The 18,274-nt window shown below is 37.5% G+C and overlaps 1 protein-coding gene across 1 annotated transcript in view; it reads right to left on the reverse strand.

The window, feature by feature from the left end:
• DOCK2 (dedicator of cytokinesis 2) overlaps positions 1-18,274 on the reverse strand; it is a 197,169-nt gene that overhangs the window by 67,352 nt on the left and 111,543 nt on the right. Inside the window, exons 28-29 of the mRNA XM_086470823.1 lie at positions 11,960-12,058; positions 10,154-10,248 (exon numbers count right to left, since the gene is read on the reverse strand). Of these exons, the coding sequence (XP_086326949.1) occupies positions 10,154-10,248; positions 11,960-12,058 (194 nt within the window). The remainder of the gene's footprint in view (positions 1-10,153; positions 10,249-11,959; positions 12,059-18,274) is intronic.

Here is an 18,274-nt window from a genome sequence, read left to right on the forward strand (position 1 = left end):
TTTACAAAGCAACAGCAGAAATTGTCTCCTAATAATGTGGCGAGCTCTCTTTGATGTAGAAATGAAGGGCAATGCGAGATGGAAACGCTATTTAAAAACCTTATAGCTATGTGAAACCTTGTTATTAAGAGCACAATAATGGCAACGCTTAGGAAGCAATCCACTTCCATGGTAACTGGAAAAATATGGCCAGTGGTGCAAAGAAAGTAGTATAATTTAATCATATTTCTCCCTCGTGTCAACTCAGTATCACTATATGCTGAAGAATAATTTTTTTGTACCATCCATGCTGAATTCTAATGATAAAGCAATTGTCGTTTTCTTAAATTCTCTTTCAATGTACGGCCAAAGAGTCTATCCAAACAGCATGGTCAGAAAATAACTGCTTAAAACCAACTGCTATGCAGCTTCTCTTGTCTCAGTTATAAACTGTTTGTTACGTACAATTCATTTCCTTTATGCGTATTATTTGAAAATCTACCTTTAATAGCTGCGCCAAGCGCACAAAAATAATACGTGCTCTAATGTATCAGAGTTAATTTGACAGCAGCACAAAAGCAACACCTTGAGAAAGACAAGAACGAGCAATTGCTTTGATGCTATACAAGTGACGTTTCCATTTCAGATCTCTTGACTTCGCCAACAGTCCCTTTCTATGTAGCTCTTCCTTCAGCTTCTGCCTAAAGTGTGCTTTAAAGACTGCTTGTCTCCCATTTAGGAATCAACATACATTTTCAAAACCGCGTATTAGGTACACATTTATGCCAAACTGTTGAAAATGTGATGTTTAGCATGCTTTAAGAAACTTCATTGCTTGAAAACAAAGCCTACAAAAAGCAGTCATCATGGACTCTGATAGAAGTTAACTTGGTTCGAAAGGTATTTTCAGTAATTTTCCCTGTATTGTGAGTATCTTCTCACGTCAGTCTACTCTCATTTTTTGGTGTGCATTCCAGCTAATTGTTTGCGGAGTAGAAATATTCTGCATTAAAAGAAGTAAGTTAAAAATCACATGGTGTCTCTGGTGATACATCAAGTCTGGGAATAAGAGACAAAGCTGAAACCCTGTTACTATACATGAATGTAATGACTTAACACAGCCATATCAGGATGTTATACACTAACAAAAACTCTCATGGCGTTCACTTTTGAAGGAAGTTTGAATTGATATTGTGAAATTACTTCATTCTTCCACTGAGTTTTCTTTACTTCATTCTTCCACTGAGTTTTCTTTTTCACCTGTTGACACTAGTTTAGCCTTACTGTAATATCTGTACCTATCATTTAGTCTGCATTTCTATGTATCTAAGAACACTGCAGAGACGATACTTTGGTGAACATATTTCCATGGATGTTTTGAGAGCCTGTTTGAAGAAATACTTTTATTATTTCACATATCAAAGGATCAAAATTGGAGAATTAAATTAAACTAATGGATAACACTATGGATAACGCTATCTCGTTTTTTTTGGTTGGTTGGTTGGTTGAAGTAGCTCTGTATTTTATTCATAATCTCACCATAGAACTTTAAAGGTAAAATGTAGTATTTGGGCTTTGCTTTTTCTTTCCCCTCATTACCTAAGCCCCTCTATATTTGAAATCCCTTCTCTACACCTGCATTGTATTTTAATATAGCACATGCACCTTAGATTTTTCAGATACCCTTGTTGAAAATATCTACCAAGTGAATACCTCTTGTCTAGAATACACAATTTTTTGCTTTTAGGGAAGCCTAGCTTTTGATGAAGCTACAAATACGATCTGTAATTAGAGGTACAGACAACTATGCATCTGCCTCTTGTCTAATTGCTGCTCACTTCAGCTTACTCCTTTACAGCCAAAACTGTATAAATACAGAAGTTGCACTGAATCAGCAGAGTATGACTTTTAAAGAAGGTCATTATACAGAAAATGCCTAATACACCAGCAGGGTTATTTTGTGATGTTGCTGTTCAAAAATATGAAAATAACTGTTCAAAATAATGCTAAATATGAGAAAATTGTATATATTTAGTTTCCTGAAAATCTCTTAGGATATGAAGTGCTGGCCAAAGTTAGAAAGGGGAACACAGAAAGATTGCTCAATAGTTACTACAACACCTGATGAAAATTAAGAATACTGAATTTGTATTTTCAGTCTTTTCTGTAGCGACATTTAGAACAGTTTATGTGGGTAATGTCTTCATTATTTTTATAGGTACAAATATGTTCTACAGAGTGGAAAATACTACTCATTGACTTAATCTCCCAATGTTTCACTAAAATTAAACTACCCGAAAACCTACAAATATAACAGGCCATATCGCAAAAAATCTTAAGAGATTTCTATATGCAAATTAAAGTTGTATCTGGAAAAATAACAGTTTATCAAACTAACAAGTTGGTTTTCTGTGTTGAGTTGTTCTCTCCACTGAAGACTTTGCTTGTAGTTCAGAAGACCTCACACTCCAGAAGCAGGAGCTTCCCAGCAGAAAGCGGAGATACTCTGCAGTGGGAGTGGGGAAAGGGATATCTCACAGCAGGTTTTCTCTCTGCATTTCAGATAAAAGACGAAACGGCTGCACTCAAAATGTAACAGGCACCCCGTGTGTACCACAACCGTGATATGCAATAGCCTGTCCTGCTGAGCCGATGGTCTGCTGCAGTCACCGCACAGTTGTTTAGATTCTTGGTAAGCAGATAATTCCTCAACATGGGTAACATGAGCAACATGCAGAGTTAGTGCAGAATAAGCATCTTGTAGAATTTGGTGCTAGAAAGATGCGAGTGATTGAAAAGTTGGGTTACATCAGGCACAGCCGGACTCGAGCACCTACAGATGGAAGAGATGCTCTCTGCTAGGCTCCGAGTTGACAGCAAAGCACTAAATGACTCAGTCAGAAAGATCTGCCACAGCTGGAAGTGTAACTCTGCACGGAAGTAAATTTACAACCCACAGTGAAACAACTGCCTCTTCTCCTTCTCTGCCTTATTCCATTTTCCCAGGACTAATCTTACACCGTTTGCCCTGTTACAAGTACTGACTTTTGTAGGGACTGGGAAACAGTTACCTAGACTTAACGGGAAGGAGATACAAAACTGAGCGTACTGAGACACTGTATACCATATACCCCAGCAAGAAAAACAACAAATACATTTATAAAATGTCCTCTGCCTCTGAAAGGGACCTTGTATTAACAGGGAAATTTCCTTTCAGCAAGGACATTTTTAGTCTCACAGAAAAAACAAACTGTCCAAGGAAACATCTTATTACTATACATGATTAAAGCAGTGACTAAACAATACAAACTGTTTCAACTTGTTCTAATACCCCATTTACCCTTTTGTGCACGTGTGCATAAAGGAATATTTTCATTAGACATTTATACTTGTGGCCTAAAATACTTTTTCATATATTAAGATTACGGAGTTCTGCAATATGCCATAAGCCTATGTGTAAATGCATTCTGACCCCTGAAAATTCAAGCCCTTAAGAAAAACAACAGCATTTCTGTCAAATTTACTTAGGCCCATCAAAAGCTGCCAGAGGAAAATGAGATCAAAGGAAGGAGTTACTATACAACAGACCAGCCTTCTAAATTCTGCCTTATTTGTGCAAAATAAACTGCAACACCATCATCCAACCTTAGTTACATAAATGAATCTTAACTCCCAATACATCTTTCAGAAACAAAAGTAAAATTAACGTAAAGTACTTGTTTGGATGTTTTTTTCTTAAAATAAATCAATGCCCCTTTTTATCCTCTGCAAGACAAACAAGCAGCCAGGCAACGTTTTAAGCAAACTGTTAAAGCACAGCTGGATAGCATAAGTCTGAGTTTTCTTCTTAATTTCCTGTGACAACAGAACCACCTCATATTAATAAGCAAAGAATTAAAGTTAAGGAGGACTTTTTCTCCCTATTTTTATAATTAAAATAGTATTCTTGATTTTAAAATCTCATCATAATTGTTATAAATGAAACACCATATTACAGCACCAGCTGGAGTAGAGGACAATGCGTGCTCTTATCAACTGAACTGTGTATCTTGGGTATAGTCAGATCCATTCGTGTTTGTGAGTAGTCACAGTACCCACTGTCAGCAATAGATGTATCATAGTACCAAATATCTCTAAAACGTGAAAATATGACAAGCTTTCATTTCCACTAACACATAGACAAAAGACTGAGAAGCAGCTCTAATATTTTTAATTACTTTGCCATTTTTCTCCCTTCCAACTTGAGATATTCCATGATTCTACAAAATCCAGTGAGTTGGTAGTAGCAATACAGTTTGTATCATCTCTCCCACAAATACTTAGGCTCCTTGCTTGAAAAACGCATGTTTCCCTACTTTCTGTCAACTGTGCTCAGCTTCCCTTGTCTCCCAAACTCTATTATAAAACCATTCTTGAATAATACCCTTAAATTGTTGACCTCCAGCTGTTCAAGTTTTCTCTTCAGAAAATTTAAAAGAAAAAGCAGTCCAACAGTTATGTGTGCTCGTTACTTAACGATTGAGACAACAACTTTTAAAATGCCATCTGCTCACAACGCACAAAGCAACATTTTGCCAGGTTTCGACAATACTATAAGCAGCTACTTCTGAAAAGATTTTTTTTCTATTCCAAGGTAGAGCTGTTCAGAAACACGTGTATGTATAGCGTGGAAAAGGTGTTTTTCAGAAGTCATGTTTAACAGAGCCATTCACAGCTGAGCTAAGAAAAATCCCAGGTCTGGAATCCCTACTGTCCTTTTCTTAAAAAGGAATCCCTACAGTTCTTTGTTAGGTGATGAATAGGAACTTATTCTGCCTCATTTTGCTGGCTGGCCAGGACCTAATGATACCAACAGAATCTTGCAGTTCCTGGCAGTCTGAGGAATGGTGAGGTACTTGGGGATGCAGGTGGCACTGATTTGAAACCATAATGAGATTTTGCTGAATTAATAATGCTGCTCCAACATGTGAGCTACATGAGAACCAGGTCTTGAGGGTGTTACAAAGCAGTTCACTAGCAAATAAGCCGCTATTTTTAGTATATATAATGAAAGAAAAGTGGCAACATTTCCAGCTCTTTTGCCAAATACCTGCAGTGCTAAACCTTCCTATTTAGACTTAAAAACGGCTGGGGAATACTTGACTCTGACAGATGTCTGAAAACACCCAAATATACAGCTAATGAAAACATATTTCAGAAAAAGCCTAACTACTAGTGTTAGAAAATAGCCTACAGTGTTATCTCACATGAGTTTTTCAGTAAAAAGGATCTGACCTTGAAATGTACTGGTGAAAAATTGCTTTATTTTATTTTTAAATACCTAGATATAATGTCAACAAGGTTCAAAAAAAAAAACTCAAATGGACACCCAAACAATGACTGGGCTTACTGAGCTGCTTTGGACTGGACACCAATCAAAACTGACTCCAGGTACTAATTATGATAAGACCAAGGACTTTCAAACTCTGTCTAAGCAGTTAGAATTTCAAAGCCCACAGGAACAGAAGGCAGGGATGTGAAGACTTTCCCTTTAGTTGCCAACCCCCCTAACCATTTCTTTTATTCAGCAAATCTGACTCCCTATGCACTTCATGTTGACAATAAGGTACAGGCATGTCCTGGGAGGAATTATGTGCCTCTAAATTAAAATTATGAACAGCTGAGAGATAAGCAGACTATATGGTATTACCTAAACCAGCAAAGCGTTTCCCCACAAATGCCATGTACCTAGGAATTACTGCTTTTAATAAGCCGATAGCCAATAGTCTAAGTACTGTAAGTGGAATAAAGTGCACATACAAGCAGTAGCAACTAGTAAGAAGTGTGCAGTAAGCAACCTTCGTTAGAACACAAGTTAATTAAATCTACCATGGAGGATCACAAAAATAACTCAGATATTATATCCTCATGACCTCAATAAGGATTTTACTATTTTCCAGTGTTCTGCCCCACCTAGAATGCCACGAAAAAACATTCTTCCCATGTTGCTGTTAATGTAAGAAAAAAACCAAAACCCCAAACAACGTAGTTCATTCCCCTTTTTGATTCTCAGTTGCTGATAGAATACTCCCAGTCCACTGGGACTAGCATACGCAGCCTCAGCCTCCTTCAACTGGGCTTTGGGAATCAGAACATGATTTGAGAGAAAACAGCACGTTATTTGTAACAGTGATTCAAAGTAATCTGAGTTAAATAATTCCACTCTAATCCAGGCAAAGCTTGACTAAGTATGTTTAGTCAATTAAGCTTCTATTCTCATTCATTCAACTCGCCTACCCGTTTCTCCTGGACATGGATGTGTCCATTCTCCCTTCCTTCGGACCTTAAAAGAAGTCATTCCCTCATTCTTTTCTCCGTCTATGCCAGCCATCTAGCACTCTGTAGAAATATCCCTGATACCATACATGCCCTGTCTTAACGTGTAAGAGGAATTGGAGTGTTGTGCTCATTAGAAACACCTTTTATCCACAAACAGGACCAGGCTTGCAGTGCTAGTTATGCTCTTCCCTTTCCTCTCCCTCCACATAAACACATTCTTGATTTTATGTTTCTGTACTGCAGTATATCCTACAGCAAACCTCCTCCAATGCCCACTTTCCTTGCTAGGTATAAAATACAAGAGATCATCTGAGGGAGACTGTCAGGCTTTGCTGAATGCCCGTGGGGAAGAAGTGCCGACTGCATTCTGCCATTGGCTATGTTACACAACAGACGTGCCTTACAGCCTGTAAATAACATTTTTGCAAATTCAGAAAGCGAAGACTCTTAAGGTAAAATGCCTCCTTCAGGGTGTATAAAGGTCTGTGTGGTAGACCAGTAGCCTCCTGTCGTTTTTTTTTTGGTTTTTTGGTTTTTTTTTTAATTATTATTTTTTGTGGTGTTTTTTAATTTAATCTAATTTTATTTTATTCTCCCATTGTTATTATAAGAGAACCCAGCCTGATCCCCTGTTACTTTTTCCCTGCTACTTCTCTGATTTGGAGTAAAGCATGTTAATAAGACAAATCTACAAATCTAAATTAGTCTTCAATTTATTTCATGGAACACTCACCCCCTCAAAAAAAACCACAAACAAATAAAACCAACCCCAAATTTCTATTAAGAACGATAACAAAAATCCCCCCTCCCAGTTGTTGATATAACATAAAATTAAGACATGAAAGTAAGATCAATAACTCATTTCCTTATATAATCTTGGGAACAGCAACATAATCAAAGCGTATAAACAGTGCCAAGTCAATTTCGGTAAGCAATGTGTTTACAGAAGCGCTGTTAAATAGCTTCTAAACTTTTTTATTTTCCTAATGCTGACTTTTTTTCTTTGAATATTTTCATTTGACTTGTCCAACAAAGGAAAAGGTTTAGAGCAACAAAGCCTACCTGGACCAAATTGTCTCGCACAGTTCAGAGTCGTTAGGAGGCGTTATCAACAAAGGCACCGTACCACAAACGAATGTCTACTGGCAGTAGCTGAGGCAATGCAGATAGCACCAGGTGAAACCCCCAGCCCCAAAGCCGTGTTCTCTGAACAAGGACTGACTCTTCCCCCCGTCCCCACAGAATAAAAACATTTCCTATACTTGTGACTAATGAGGATGTTAAATAGGATTTTCTAGATAAGAGAAACAGTTTTACCATGAAAGGTTTGATATGATCACTTACAACAGAAGACCATTAGGTGACTTTAGTACTAAGCTGATACTTTTTACGACTAATCCTTGCTACATCAAAAATTATTGCAAATTGCCGCAGCAGCACCAGAAGAATGTGCACTGAATTAGACTTCACCTTTATGGGCCAAAGACCGACCCAGAGAAACACATGAGATGAAACTACTATCATTTACAAAAATCTCACCTGGAACGAACATACCCACCAGCATATATGTGTCTGCCCACCTCAGAAAGGGGGTTAGAGAACTCCCTCCATGCACATCAGTGTACATGAGTGACAGACAGTGAGGCTGAGGCACCTGAGGCCTCACTGCCATCGTCACTACCCACTAGAACCATAACCCTCACTTTGAATCATGGAACCCAATTAAGAAAACGTTCTCATTTACCATCATTCCATTCAAATCCTAGACAAAAATGCATCCAATATCAAAATTCAATGTAACACTGTAAGCTTTCTTAGCAAATCTTGTCCTTAAGACCAAACGCTCCCAGCAGATTACTGACTTTACTAAGTACCCTCTGTTCTCTCCTTTTCAACATTATGAAACTGGAAAAGTAAAATTACATAACTGTAACACTTCGAACAAACAGCATCTGTGGACTCCTCAGTTAACTGGAACCTACGCACCTTTGAGACTGAATTCTTGGACTAGTCTCTCTGTGACTTCTAGAAAACTCATTGTTACTGCAATTTGTACAAAACTGAAATAATGATAGTAAAGGTCATCAAAATCTACGTCACCAACACAAGTCCTGCTCAGAAAAAAAAAAAAAAAGAAGAAGGCATCTTCATTTCATAAACCAACGCAGCATATAAACTCACAGTGTTTCTTTTGAGAACAAGAAACAAAAATTCGTTCAGCCCTGAAGGTAACATCCAAATAAATAAAAAATGTAAATTAAGTGACTTTTTTTTTTCTCCAAATCCAGATCCCTTTCAGTGATATTTTTAGCCATGATTTCCACTAAATATGAAGAGGAGGATATCCAACAAATAATAATAAAAAAAAATCCACAAGGTAAGGTGGTCACATGCCCACAGCTATTTTTTTGTTCTATTTCTTCTACATATACTTGTAAAACCTCTGTGTTCAAATTTTGAGAAGACTCTTCCTCACCGACAAGTTCCATAAATAAAAAAATCAAACGAACTAACTTTGTTTAGAGAAGCCATGTGTTTTACTTTGCATTCTCAGTCCAACTCTCTTGCTTTCCTCTCTTACAGATAAGAGACACAAAAAGAGAAAATTCAGTAGTCCATAACAGCTAGGAACAATTATGAGGAAATAAATCCTCACATAGCCCATCCTGTACCCCATATACTAGTCTTTCCTTGTTGCCAAAAATATTCATTTCTAACCGATGCCCATAATAAACAACAAAACTCACACCTCAAGGGAAGAACATTTCCTTCCTCTTCAAATAAGCAATATTTCAAAGATAGTCTGAAGGAACCCATCTGTAATATGCTGGCCGAAGCTGTCTAAACCCATTATCAATGGTGGAGGTGCACAAAGATGACTCCTTTTCTTTCCAATTCAGTATCCCACAACATGGAAATGATAAACTGAAAAGAGCTCATGTGGCAGCAAAATCTATGAGGTGCAAAATTTTGCTTATGCTACTTGCAATCCTAACACCAAGACAACAGCGGTCCTGTGGCCTATCAGAGATCAAGCAATACTTTGTTAATCCCACCATCATTTATGGTGACACCGAAACAGACAGATTATAGCTGTGAGTAAAGGTGTACAATCTGCAGTTTATGTCAACAAGATATTTCCTCCAGTCAGTTGTATAACATAAGAGTTTTCAAAGGTTTCTTATTAACAGCAAGCTTTCATAGAGCAAACAATAGGGAGTAGGATAAATGTGATTATACAAACTTTTGCTTGGATGCCATCTTGATCTACAGAGGCAATATACCTGAGTTTGAAGTAATCAATCATGATGATACCCCAAATGATCTATAGTATAGCAATACATTTCCTCAATGATGTAAGCACCGTGGACCCAACCTCCTCCTACAAACAGCATGTTGTGCTCAAAGGTTTGGTCTTTATCATCAGACCTTTTAGCAATCCAAGCAACGTACCGGTTTGGGAAAGAAAATTGAATTTGATAAATCTTGCGTCACAATGAACTTGCTGACGTATTAGTGAGGACATTCTAACCCTGTGCAGAAATGGTGTATTTAAGGTTCAAGAGGCCTTTTAAAGTTTGGCTTCTGTTGACTGTCAACATGGAGACCAACTACGTACTTCCACTTTACTGTTAAATACATTTTTTTCCTTTCCATTGTAAGCGAACTTAAAGCAGAGGCAGCTATTTAATGTATTGTCTGCAAATTATTTCATATGACGACCTTCTGACATTCAGCAAACTGGAACGATAGAATCATCTTAGACCACACGTCAAAACTTTTTCTAAGACAGGAAATGAATTCACTTTTCACAAGCACATGGAACATGAGCACTGACCCTCCAGCCCCGTTTTACCTGTTCTGCACCATGCTCATTGCCATCCAGTCTGAAGGGTAAACGTTCTTTCCAATGAGATCTTTGAACATTATGAATGTTTCCATCAAGAAGTCCTAGAACAACAAAATACAGTAAGTCTGCAACCGTGTAACACAAAGTTTAAGTGTTCCTGCTGTGACTAAAGAACAGGGAGGGCTGCACTTTGCTCCCAGAGAAGTCAATGGAAAAACTCCTGGTGATATCAGTAAGCCCAAGATTAGAACGGAAAGCCTGTAAAACAGCAGTCTCAGATGCCAAATGAAAGCTAAAAGTCATACCATGAGGCTCTTAAGAAAAGATAAGCCATAAATGAATGGAAAGAAAAAGTTATGGTACTTTGGAATAAAGCTGTTGAATTTTTTATTGATTACCAAAACAGTCTCCCCATGCATAAACAATGAATTGATTTGAAAAATACAGGATTTTTTATTTAGTCCATTTAGCCCAAATTTAATATTCTAGATTAAATACTGAAGGCTCTGTCAGAAAGTTTCAGACAAAACAAGCACTACTTTTCCTAGAAGTATTTGGAGATCACTTTACAATAAACCGAACATAATCGGCTCAGGTCTATTCCATTTATAGCACATACATGTGTTTTTACCCCTGAACTTCTGAGCAAGTCACCTAGAAGTCCATGAGACTAGCAAGCTGTCATCATTTATTACCAAAACCTCACAAGCAGCTCTCTGGAAAGTTTTTACTCTTTCTTGTCATGCTACTTACAGAAAACAAAGTCAACAATATCTCTTGAAAGCCCTACTGGAACAAATCTTTGTCATCTTCACTGACATATACTTATGGTATAGAAAAAAAATGAGAAGACAAGAAACCAATGCCTTTAAAAACAGCAAAACCAACTGAATATAATGATGTCTTTTTTTTTATCTCTGTAGAACTGTTGAAGTAGTTTAAGGATTAATAAAACTTCTAGGACCAAGTCTGCTTGGAAGCTGAAATTATGTTAAAATACCGTTATATTTCCAAATAAACTAAAGCATGTGAAGAATTGCAAAAGCTACCCAAGACTCGACCTGTTAGCATTCCAGTTATGGCACCACTCTGACTTGAAGAAAGAAAGGAAAATTGACAAATCTTGCCAACTGAAAATATTACCTCCATGGGCAAACACTAGACAGTGTAATCAAAACTTTTGCCAATACCCAGACTTATTTCAGAGTTATGTCAGGAGTACAAAAGGACAGACATAGGACTACTGAAACCTTCTAGAACAGAGTGACCACTGGTACAAACTACAACAGACCCCAAGTATCGTTAAATTATGCCAGAAACAACTGGCATAAAACAATGCATTGCAAGAATGAGGCGTTTACTGCATTTAATACACAACATTATCTGGACCAGGAGTAGACTCAGTAGTGAAAATGAGAAGTGGAAATGGATCACCATGTGCGAAGTGGGGAGGGAGGGTTCAACTAGTTGAGGGTTGGGTTTGTAACGGTTTTGTTGTGTTAGGTTTTTTTTTCCTCCTCAGAACAGTATAACACAAATATCCCATGACTTACTCCTGATTATTACATTACCACCTCGGTGCTAGAATGAACAACAGTGACATGTATGCCTTTCCAAATTTGTGATTACAGTATTGCCCAAGGTCACCATTAGAAGAGGGAGGCAACACAATGACATGGAGTCAGAAAAGGTACAGAAACAGACGTCATTCTAGGAAGAATCAGACAAGATACTCCAAAACAATACTACTGATTTTTCACAGGAAATAAAATACTCAATTATTTATCACCTCCATGACTATTTTGTACTCACCACTAGTTCTGAACTTGTCTGAAAAGTTTCAATGTAAACTGAGTAATGCTGGTTGTTCATCTGGTTTAAGATTGCTGTCATGCATGCCACAAAATGACTCTGAAAGAAAACCAGACAGAAATCAACACATGCACATCACTTAAGATACTGGATTGTATTCTTTCTAAAGTTGAACCGCTCTAAATGCCTGGTAAATCCTTTTATGTATGTAAAAATTAAATAATACTCAAGCTGTAGCAAGCCCAGATGAAAGAAACATACTACAAACTCAAACAGGTTAATTCAAGAGCTACCCTGGCAAGGGGCAGGCTCTGAGAGAAAGTTGCATCGTTTATGAAACACCGCATGGAAACACACGTTGTGACAAGAGAACTTTCTATATAAAGTACAACTCAATATTACCTTAAGACTCTTAAAAGGCATGTGACGTTGCCTAAGATTCTTCCCTTAGGAATTTGTAGGAAGAAAATATATTAGCATCAAAATTTTCTAATCATTCTAAAAACCATAGGCTTTTCACAGGAAGAAATATTGCAAGGAAGGATATTTTTTACATCCTGCAGGCATTTAAGTAGGTATTACAGAACTCCATAAAACTTCTATAGGATACTATTATTTTAATCTCCCAAAACTTCTTTCCAACTTCCTCAAAAGGAAATATTTGTCTCAATTCCTAAAGTAGAAATTCTGAAACATATAAAACGATTTACAATCCTAGGTTTCCACTGTAAATTACTCAAAGTCACAAGGTTATTTCTCTCTCGAGCTTAATAATTTGCACTTTTCCTTTAAGACAGTGAAGAATCCTCCTTATTGATGCCTTTTAATTTGCTGAAGTTTTAATTATTGTTTTAAAAGTGAACCTGTTTTAAATGCTTTGATTTTATTAAAATAAGAGACTATGAATTAGATGAGCATGCAAAATAATTCCCTAGATTTACTTGGATCTTTTCATCACACTGGTTTAGAATTGGTACAAGGGACTCACCAGCCCCTCTGACCAGAATTTAATTTCCATCTGGTCCTGATCAGATTCTCTGTTTAACTCCAGGCCATACTTCTGTTACATCAGAAAGGCGACAAAGGTACACATTACCGAAGTATTAGCTGCAGTTTGTCGTACCCAACCATTTTGTCTACCACTTAGAGACGGGCAGCCTTCTTTAACTTCAGGTTATGGCCACTAGAGGTCTTTTACTTTCATATGGTAGCTGCTGTTCAGTTTGTACTGCCTTTTTTTTTTATTTATTTATTCCTACGTGAGCAGACCCAGCACACTTCTTGCATATAAACAGTGAAAATTACAATATAAAGGACCTATTATACCTTCTTTTGGAGTAACACTAGCGCTAGTGAGAGGCTTGCCTACTTTTTAAGGCTAAGAAGACACATTTTCTGCAGGTAAACCAAAAGCTTTCAGGTAAGAAATCGTGTGTTCTCGGGTACTGATGCTCTTCTAAAAAGAAATGCTGGCTTTCCTGCTGTAGTAGTTCACTTTTACGGTTCTGGATCAAACAAATCTGTTCTGTGATGCTAAATGTATAGCTGAAAGTAGTAATGAATTGCAAGGGAATCAGTAATGAAATTGTGTGGGGGTTTGCTTCTGATGTACTGATTTTGAGAAAAGATTACTGACAGAAGTTAGAGAATTGTACATGAAAAACAGCTTGTATTTTTAGCAGTTAACCATCCACCTCAGAATGCCTTTCTATACTCATGTTAAATATCACTTCTTGAAATAAGCAGCATTTCTTCACAAGCATTGAATAGATGTATTATGTTGCTTAAAGGCATAAAGACTTTAAGAAGGTTATTTCTTTTCTTGAAACCAACTTCTAAAATGTGTCTAGCTATATCTGTGACTATGGTACAGCATGAATGCCTATTCTTAGCAACTGTACGATGATTTTAAAATTAACAGACGATATGCCTTGATTACTGAAAAGAGCCATAAGCAAAGATCACATACTGCTGGCCAGTACCTCGCACCAAACGTGTCAAATTCACATCAGTGGGACTGAATGATACATAAGAAAGAAGGTGACGGCAAAGCCAGATTGCCACAAAAACTTCCTCCATCGTTTCCATGTAACTGTAAAGCAGGAAAATACATGAATATGGTTTGATCTTTAAAAATTTTCTTGCCAGAGGTCTCAACTATTAGAAATTAACTGCTAGCGTCTTTATAGGTTAAAAGCTTGCCCCTCCCCCTGCTAATCCCCAAACGCCAGCAATAAAGATTCGATTCTCAGATGCAGCCTCGGATCTTTGAAGTACTCCTGTGCTCTCAGCATCACCATTCTCACCGGTAGAACTTAAGCATAATATAGGACTGTAAAGAGCTGTGATCAAATCTGCAAATACCTCTATGTATTCACTTAAATTCTCTTATGCTGTTTAAGTACCTCTCACTAGATTGTGCAAAGAGCACGAACTGCTTGCAAACACAGCAAGTTCTGCACAAGAACCACCTATTACACTTTGAATGCAGGCTGCATGCTCACTGGAAGGACAGAAGAAATTCAGAATCAAGGACCACCTACAAACAATAGTCCAATGCTTATGATATGAAGCATCATATGTAGGTACTGAATAGTATAAAAAAGGTTGTGGCAGAGAAAGTGAAGTTCTTCAGATAGAATCCTAACAAGTCATTTCAGCTGTGCTTAGGATTTATCTTGTGAATTACAGCAGAAACGGCTGATTAGAACTAGGTCAAATGTATAAAAAAATAAATGTATCGAAGTAAACACTTGACTGATGAGGCATACTAACAGAAAAATTAACAGGAATAACTCTGAATACACTGCACTACTATAAAGAGATCTAATACAATATGTTTTCCAACTTCAAAATATTAATTTCTATTTAAATCTAAAAGAACCAAGAACAGAAACAGCACTGAATTCTATTTTTTTTAATTAACCAATTGGCTGGCAGCCTTTCAAAAAATGTGTAAAGAAACAAGGAAATCGATAGTACAAACACTGCACTTCTATCGGGAGCAGGAACACAAGTAAATAAGTAGTCAAGTGAAAATAAGAGAGAGGAGAAACTGTCTCAGGAAACATTTAAATTCCCTGTCCACTTTAAAAAAAAAAAAGAGCATAATTAGCATCAAATTTAAAGGAACCATAACGCTGTCTGGCTTTAGTGTAAACACTGCAAAGTAGTGGCTAAGGTGAAAGAAATGCTGTTCTGGTTGAGTATATACAAAGTATATCAAAAGGGGTCATAGATGTAATCTGTAAAACAAATAGGGCTTTCTAAGCCTTTCTCAGTCAAGCGGAAATAATGCAGAATCTTTTCCACTGTTGTTAAAGTGCATATTTGCCGTGGAGGTACCACGTACAGGAAAAGAAACATCTGAAAAACATCAGGGTCATATGAGTAAGATGACAAACTTCAACACCTAGCAACTAAATCCCAGCATACTTTATAATAGCAGATGGTGACAGGTTGCCTAGAAACTTCAAATAATGCTAGCACCACAAGAATAAATAAAGCAAACACGCTGGAAAAACAAACAGCAACAGAAATAACATAGAATGAAGCTACACTCTGATTCTAATCTAGTAGAAGCATTTAAGTGGATGTAGGGTGGGTAATCTTCATGCAGGTGTACTAAGGAGAATATTTATTTCACTTACAGGCACTTAAGTAACATTTATCCTCATTAACAGAGCACTTTACCAACACAGAGCCTGAGTGTAAATATATAACCACAGGTGCATCATTAAGAAGCAGACCAAATGGAAAGATAAATAATTCTTAATAATTCAAAGCCTTCTGAAGGCCAAAGATGATGTAGTTATTTTTATGTTCCCTTTTTAGCAGAATACTGGATGTTCTAAACGACCATTTTACTTACCCTCACAACTAACAAAGTAAGAGGACTCCTTTACATACCACCACCCTCACAACCTGTAACCCTGCATCCACTAACGATGATTCACATTTGATTAATGCACAGTTTTCTGTACCGGGCACAGAATCTTATCCAGAAAATCCAGCACTTCTGTGGTGTATGAAGTGATCATACCACATAGATCAGATTTAAATCTGAACTCCCTTTCAGGTTAAGCCAGAAGTTTGAAAACTCATTGTATGTTAGTGACAGTAATTATAAAAATGATGCATATAAAATAGGTGACCAAGAATTTCTACAGGCCAAACAGTTCTGTTGTTGTTGTTGTTCAGAAACAAGCGCAAAAGTCTTTCTAGCCAAAGAGTCACAAATACGTTACCTTTAATGTAATCAAAGAAAAGCTAACCAACCAACTGTGTCAATGTTAAAAATGGTCAATATTTATTTTGTAATACAAGCACATATTTGAGGCGGCGTCTTAAAATACTGTCTTCATGGAATTATTGAGTCACCACATCTGTTTAGTGTCATGAGCTAAAAAGCAACATAACTATCAGAAAAGGAAAGTATGGAAGAAGCTCAGTGATGCCATGAAGAACCGCAGTGGTTTGAAGTCATAGCTCCTCAGAAAACCACATTAAACCTTGAGAGCTGTGGCGTATGCAGAGGTTAGCACAAACATCTTCATCATATTAGGCAAACACTAAACAACAGCACTCTGAAATGAAAAAACAAGCAGAATTTGAAGTGAACTGCTAATGTAGTAGTTTTGTTTCTTCTCCAGAAATAGATGTCACTGGCAATGCATGTGGCTTCCTAAAACATACTGTTTTAGTTGTGAAAGCATAAAAACATACACATTAGAACAGGCTGCTATGCAACAACCTAGAGAATTCATCAGTTGCGTAGAGTACATCTGAAATGGGAAACAGCTCCTAATCCACGCAGACTTATTGTGGCTTGCCAATGAGAACACCTTACTAATAATTAGTTTACAATAACAGATTCATCTACTCTTAGTTGGTCTGAGTTTTTAATTTTCCATTTATACATTAATACAGTTCATTGGTTCTGTCTTCTTGTCTTTAACAGCTAACTGAACAGAAGCTTAGGCATCCTGTTTCTACATCTTCCTGACAGCTTTTGATTTCTGACTGAAAACATGCTGGGCTGTTTTAGCTTGTTCTACTGTTTTCTTTAAATTCATCTGATTTATCCAAAAGGATATACAACCATAAAACCAGCAGACTACCAGATGGAAAAAATATAGTACAATTTTATAACACAATGAAACAGTAATAGCAGCTGCTCAGTAAGAATTATTTTTAACTTTGTGTAATTTCCCAGCAATATTCCAAAAAGAAGATTTTTCACTCTTTGCAATGTTTCTGCTGCTGCTGGGTTTTGTTGTTTGGTTGATTTTGTGCCATAAATCCACTCCAGAACTTCTACTACAGTCTCTGGCTAGGATGAACGCTCTACTGTAACTGATTTAACTTGTGCTAAAGTCTGCGCTCAAACACAGTTCTGCAATTTACTACTTCTCCCAGAGTATTAACACTGCATCCATCTTCAAGGTTTATGTACAAATAAATTATGGATAACACGATTTAGTATGAAGTGAGAAGGCAATCATTCGGAATGAGCAACCACTGCTTGAAAACTGAACTAGCTTGTCCAGAGCACAGTTACCGAAATCCCAGCTGTTTCACCTCCTCCCTTGACCACTGCTGTCCGCACTCCCTATCTCAGCTCTGCTCTATTAGATGAAAACCTCCATCCCTGCCTTCAAGGGTCTTAGCAGCTTCACGCTGCATCTCCTCCCTCCTCCTCTGCAGTCCACAACTGCTTCAGCACAATTACTTCAGCTAGTTTCCAGACTGGTCTCACAGGCCAGAAGAAACTCCCTGCCCTGGAACGTAAGAGAGCCACTGAGGATCCCAGGTATCCCGGTGCTGTCAGCTGCTTATTTCACCAATTCCTTGTTTGAATGCTATTCCATTTCCCTGTTGCCACTGAACCAGATGGTCAGTCAAGCTGGCAAAGCATGGCTCGTCCTGCCAACTCATTCCCGTGTTAAAGATGATGCAGTCAGTATTCCATAGAAACATCGGAAGTACACACACACAATACATGTAAAGAGTAAGATTAAAAATCTCACCCCCAGTTTATTTACTATAGTAAAGTTTGGCCAGTCTCTTAGATTTATTAAAAGGACTGGAAACCAAACTGGGAACTTGAAGGAAGCGATACAAGGGCTGGGATGAGCGGGAACTAGTCCCCTGCCTAGAGGTATAATACTTAACAGCAGGAAAAAACCCAGATGGGATTGCCAACTATACAGGACTACAAAGCAAAACACACTAGCTGCAAGGGAGAGCAACAACTAGGTCAAAAAGAAAAGGGTAGAACTGAGCAATTTAAGTTCAGTAAAGTGCAGTAACATC

Source organism: Leptosomus discolor, chromosome 10 (genome assembly GCF_034619465.1).
Source record: "Leptosomus discolor isolate bLepDis1 chromosome 10, bLepDis1.hap2, whole genome shotgun sequence".
Lineage (NCBI taxonomy): Eukaryota > Metazoa > Chordata > Aves > Leptosomiformes > Leptosomidae > Leptosomus > Leptosomus discolor.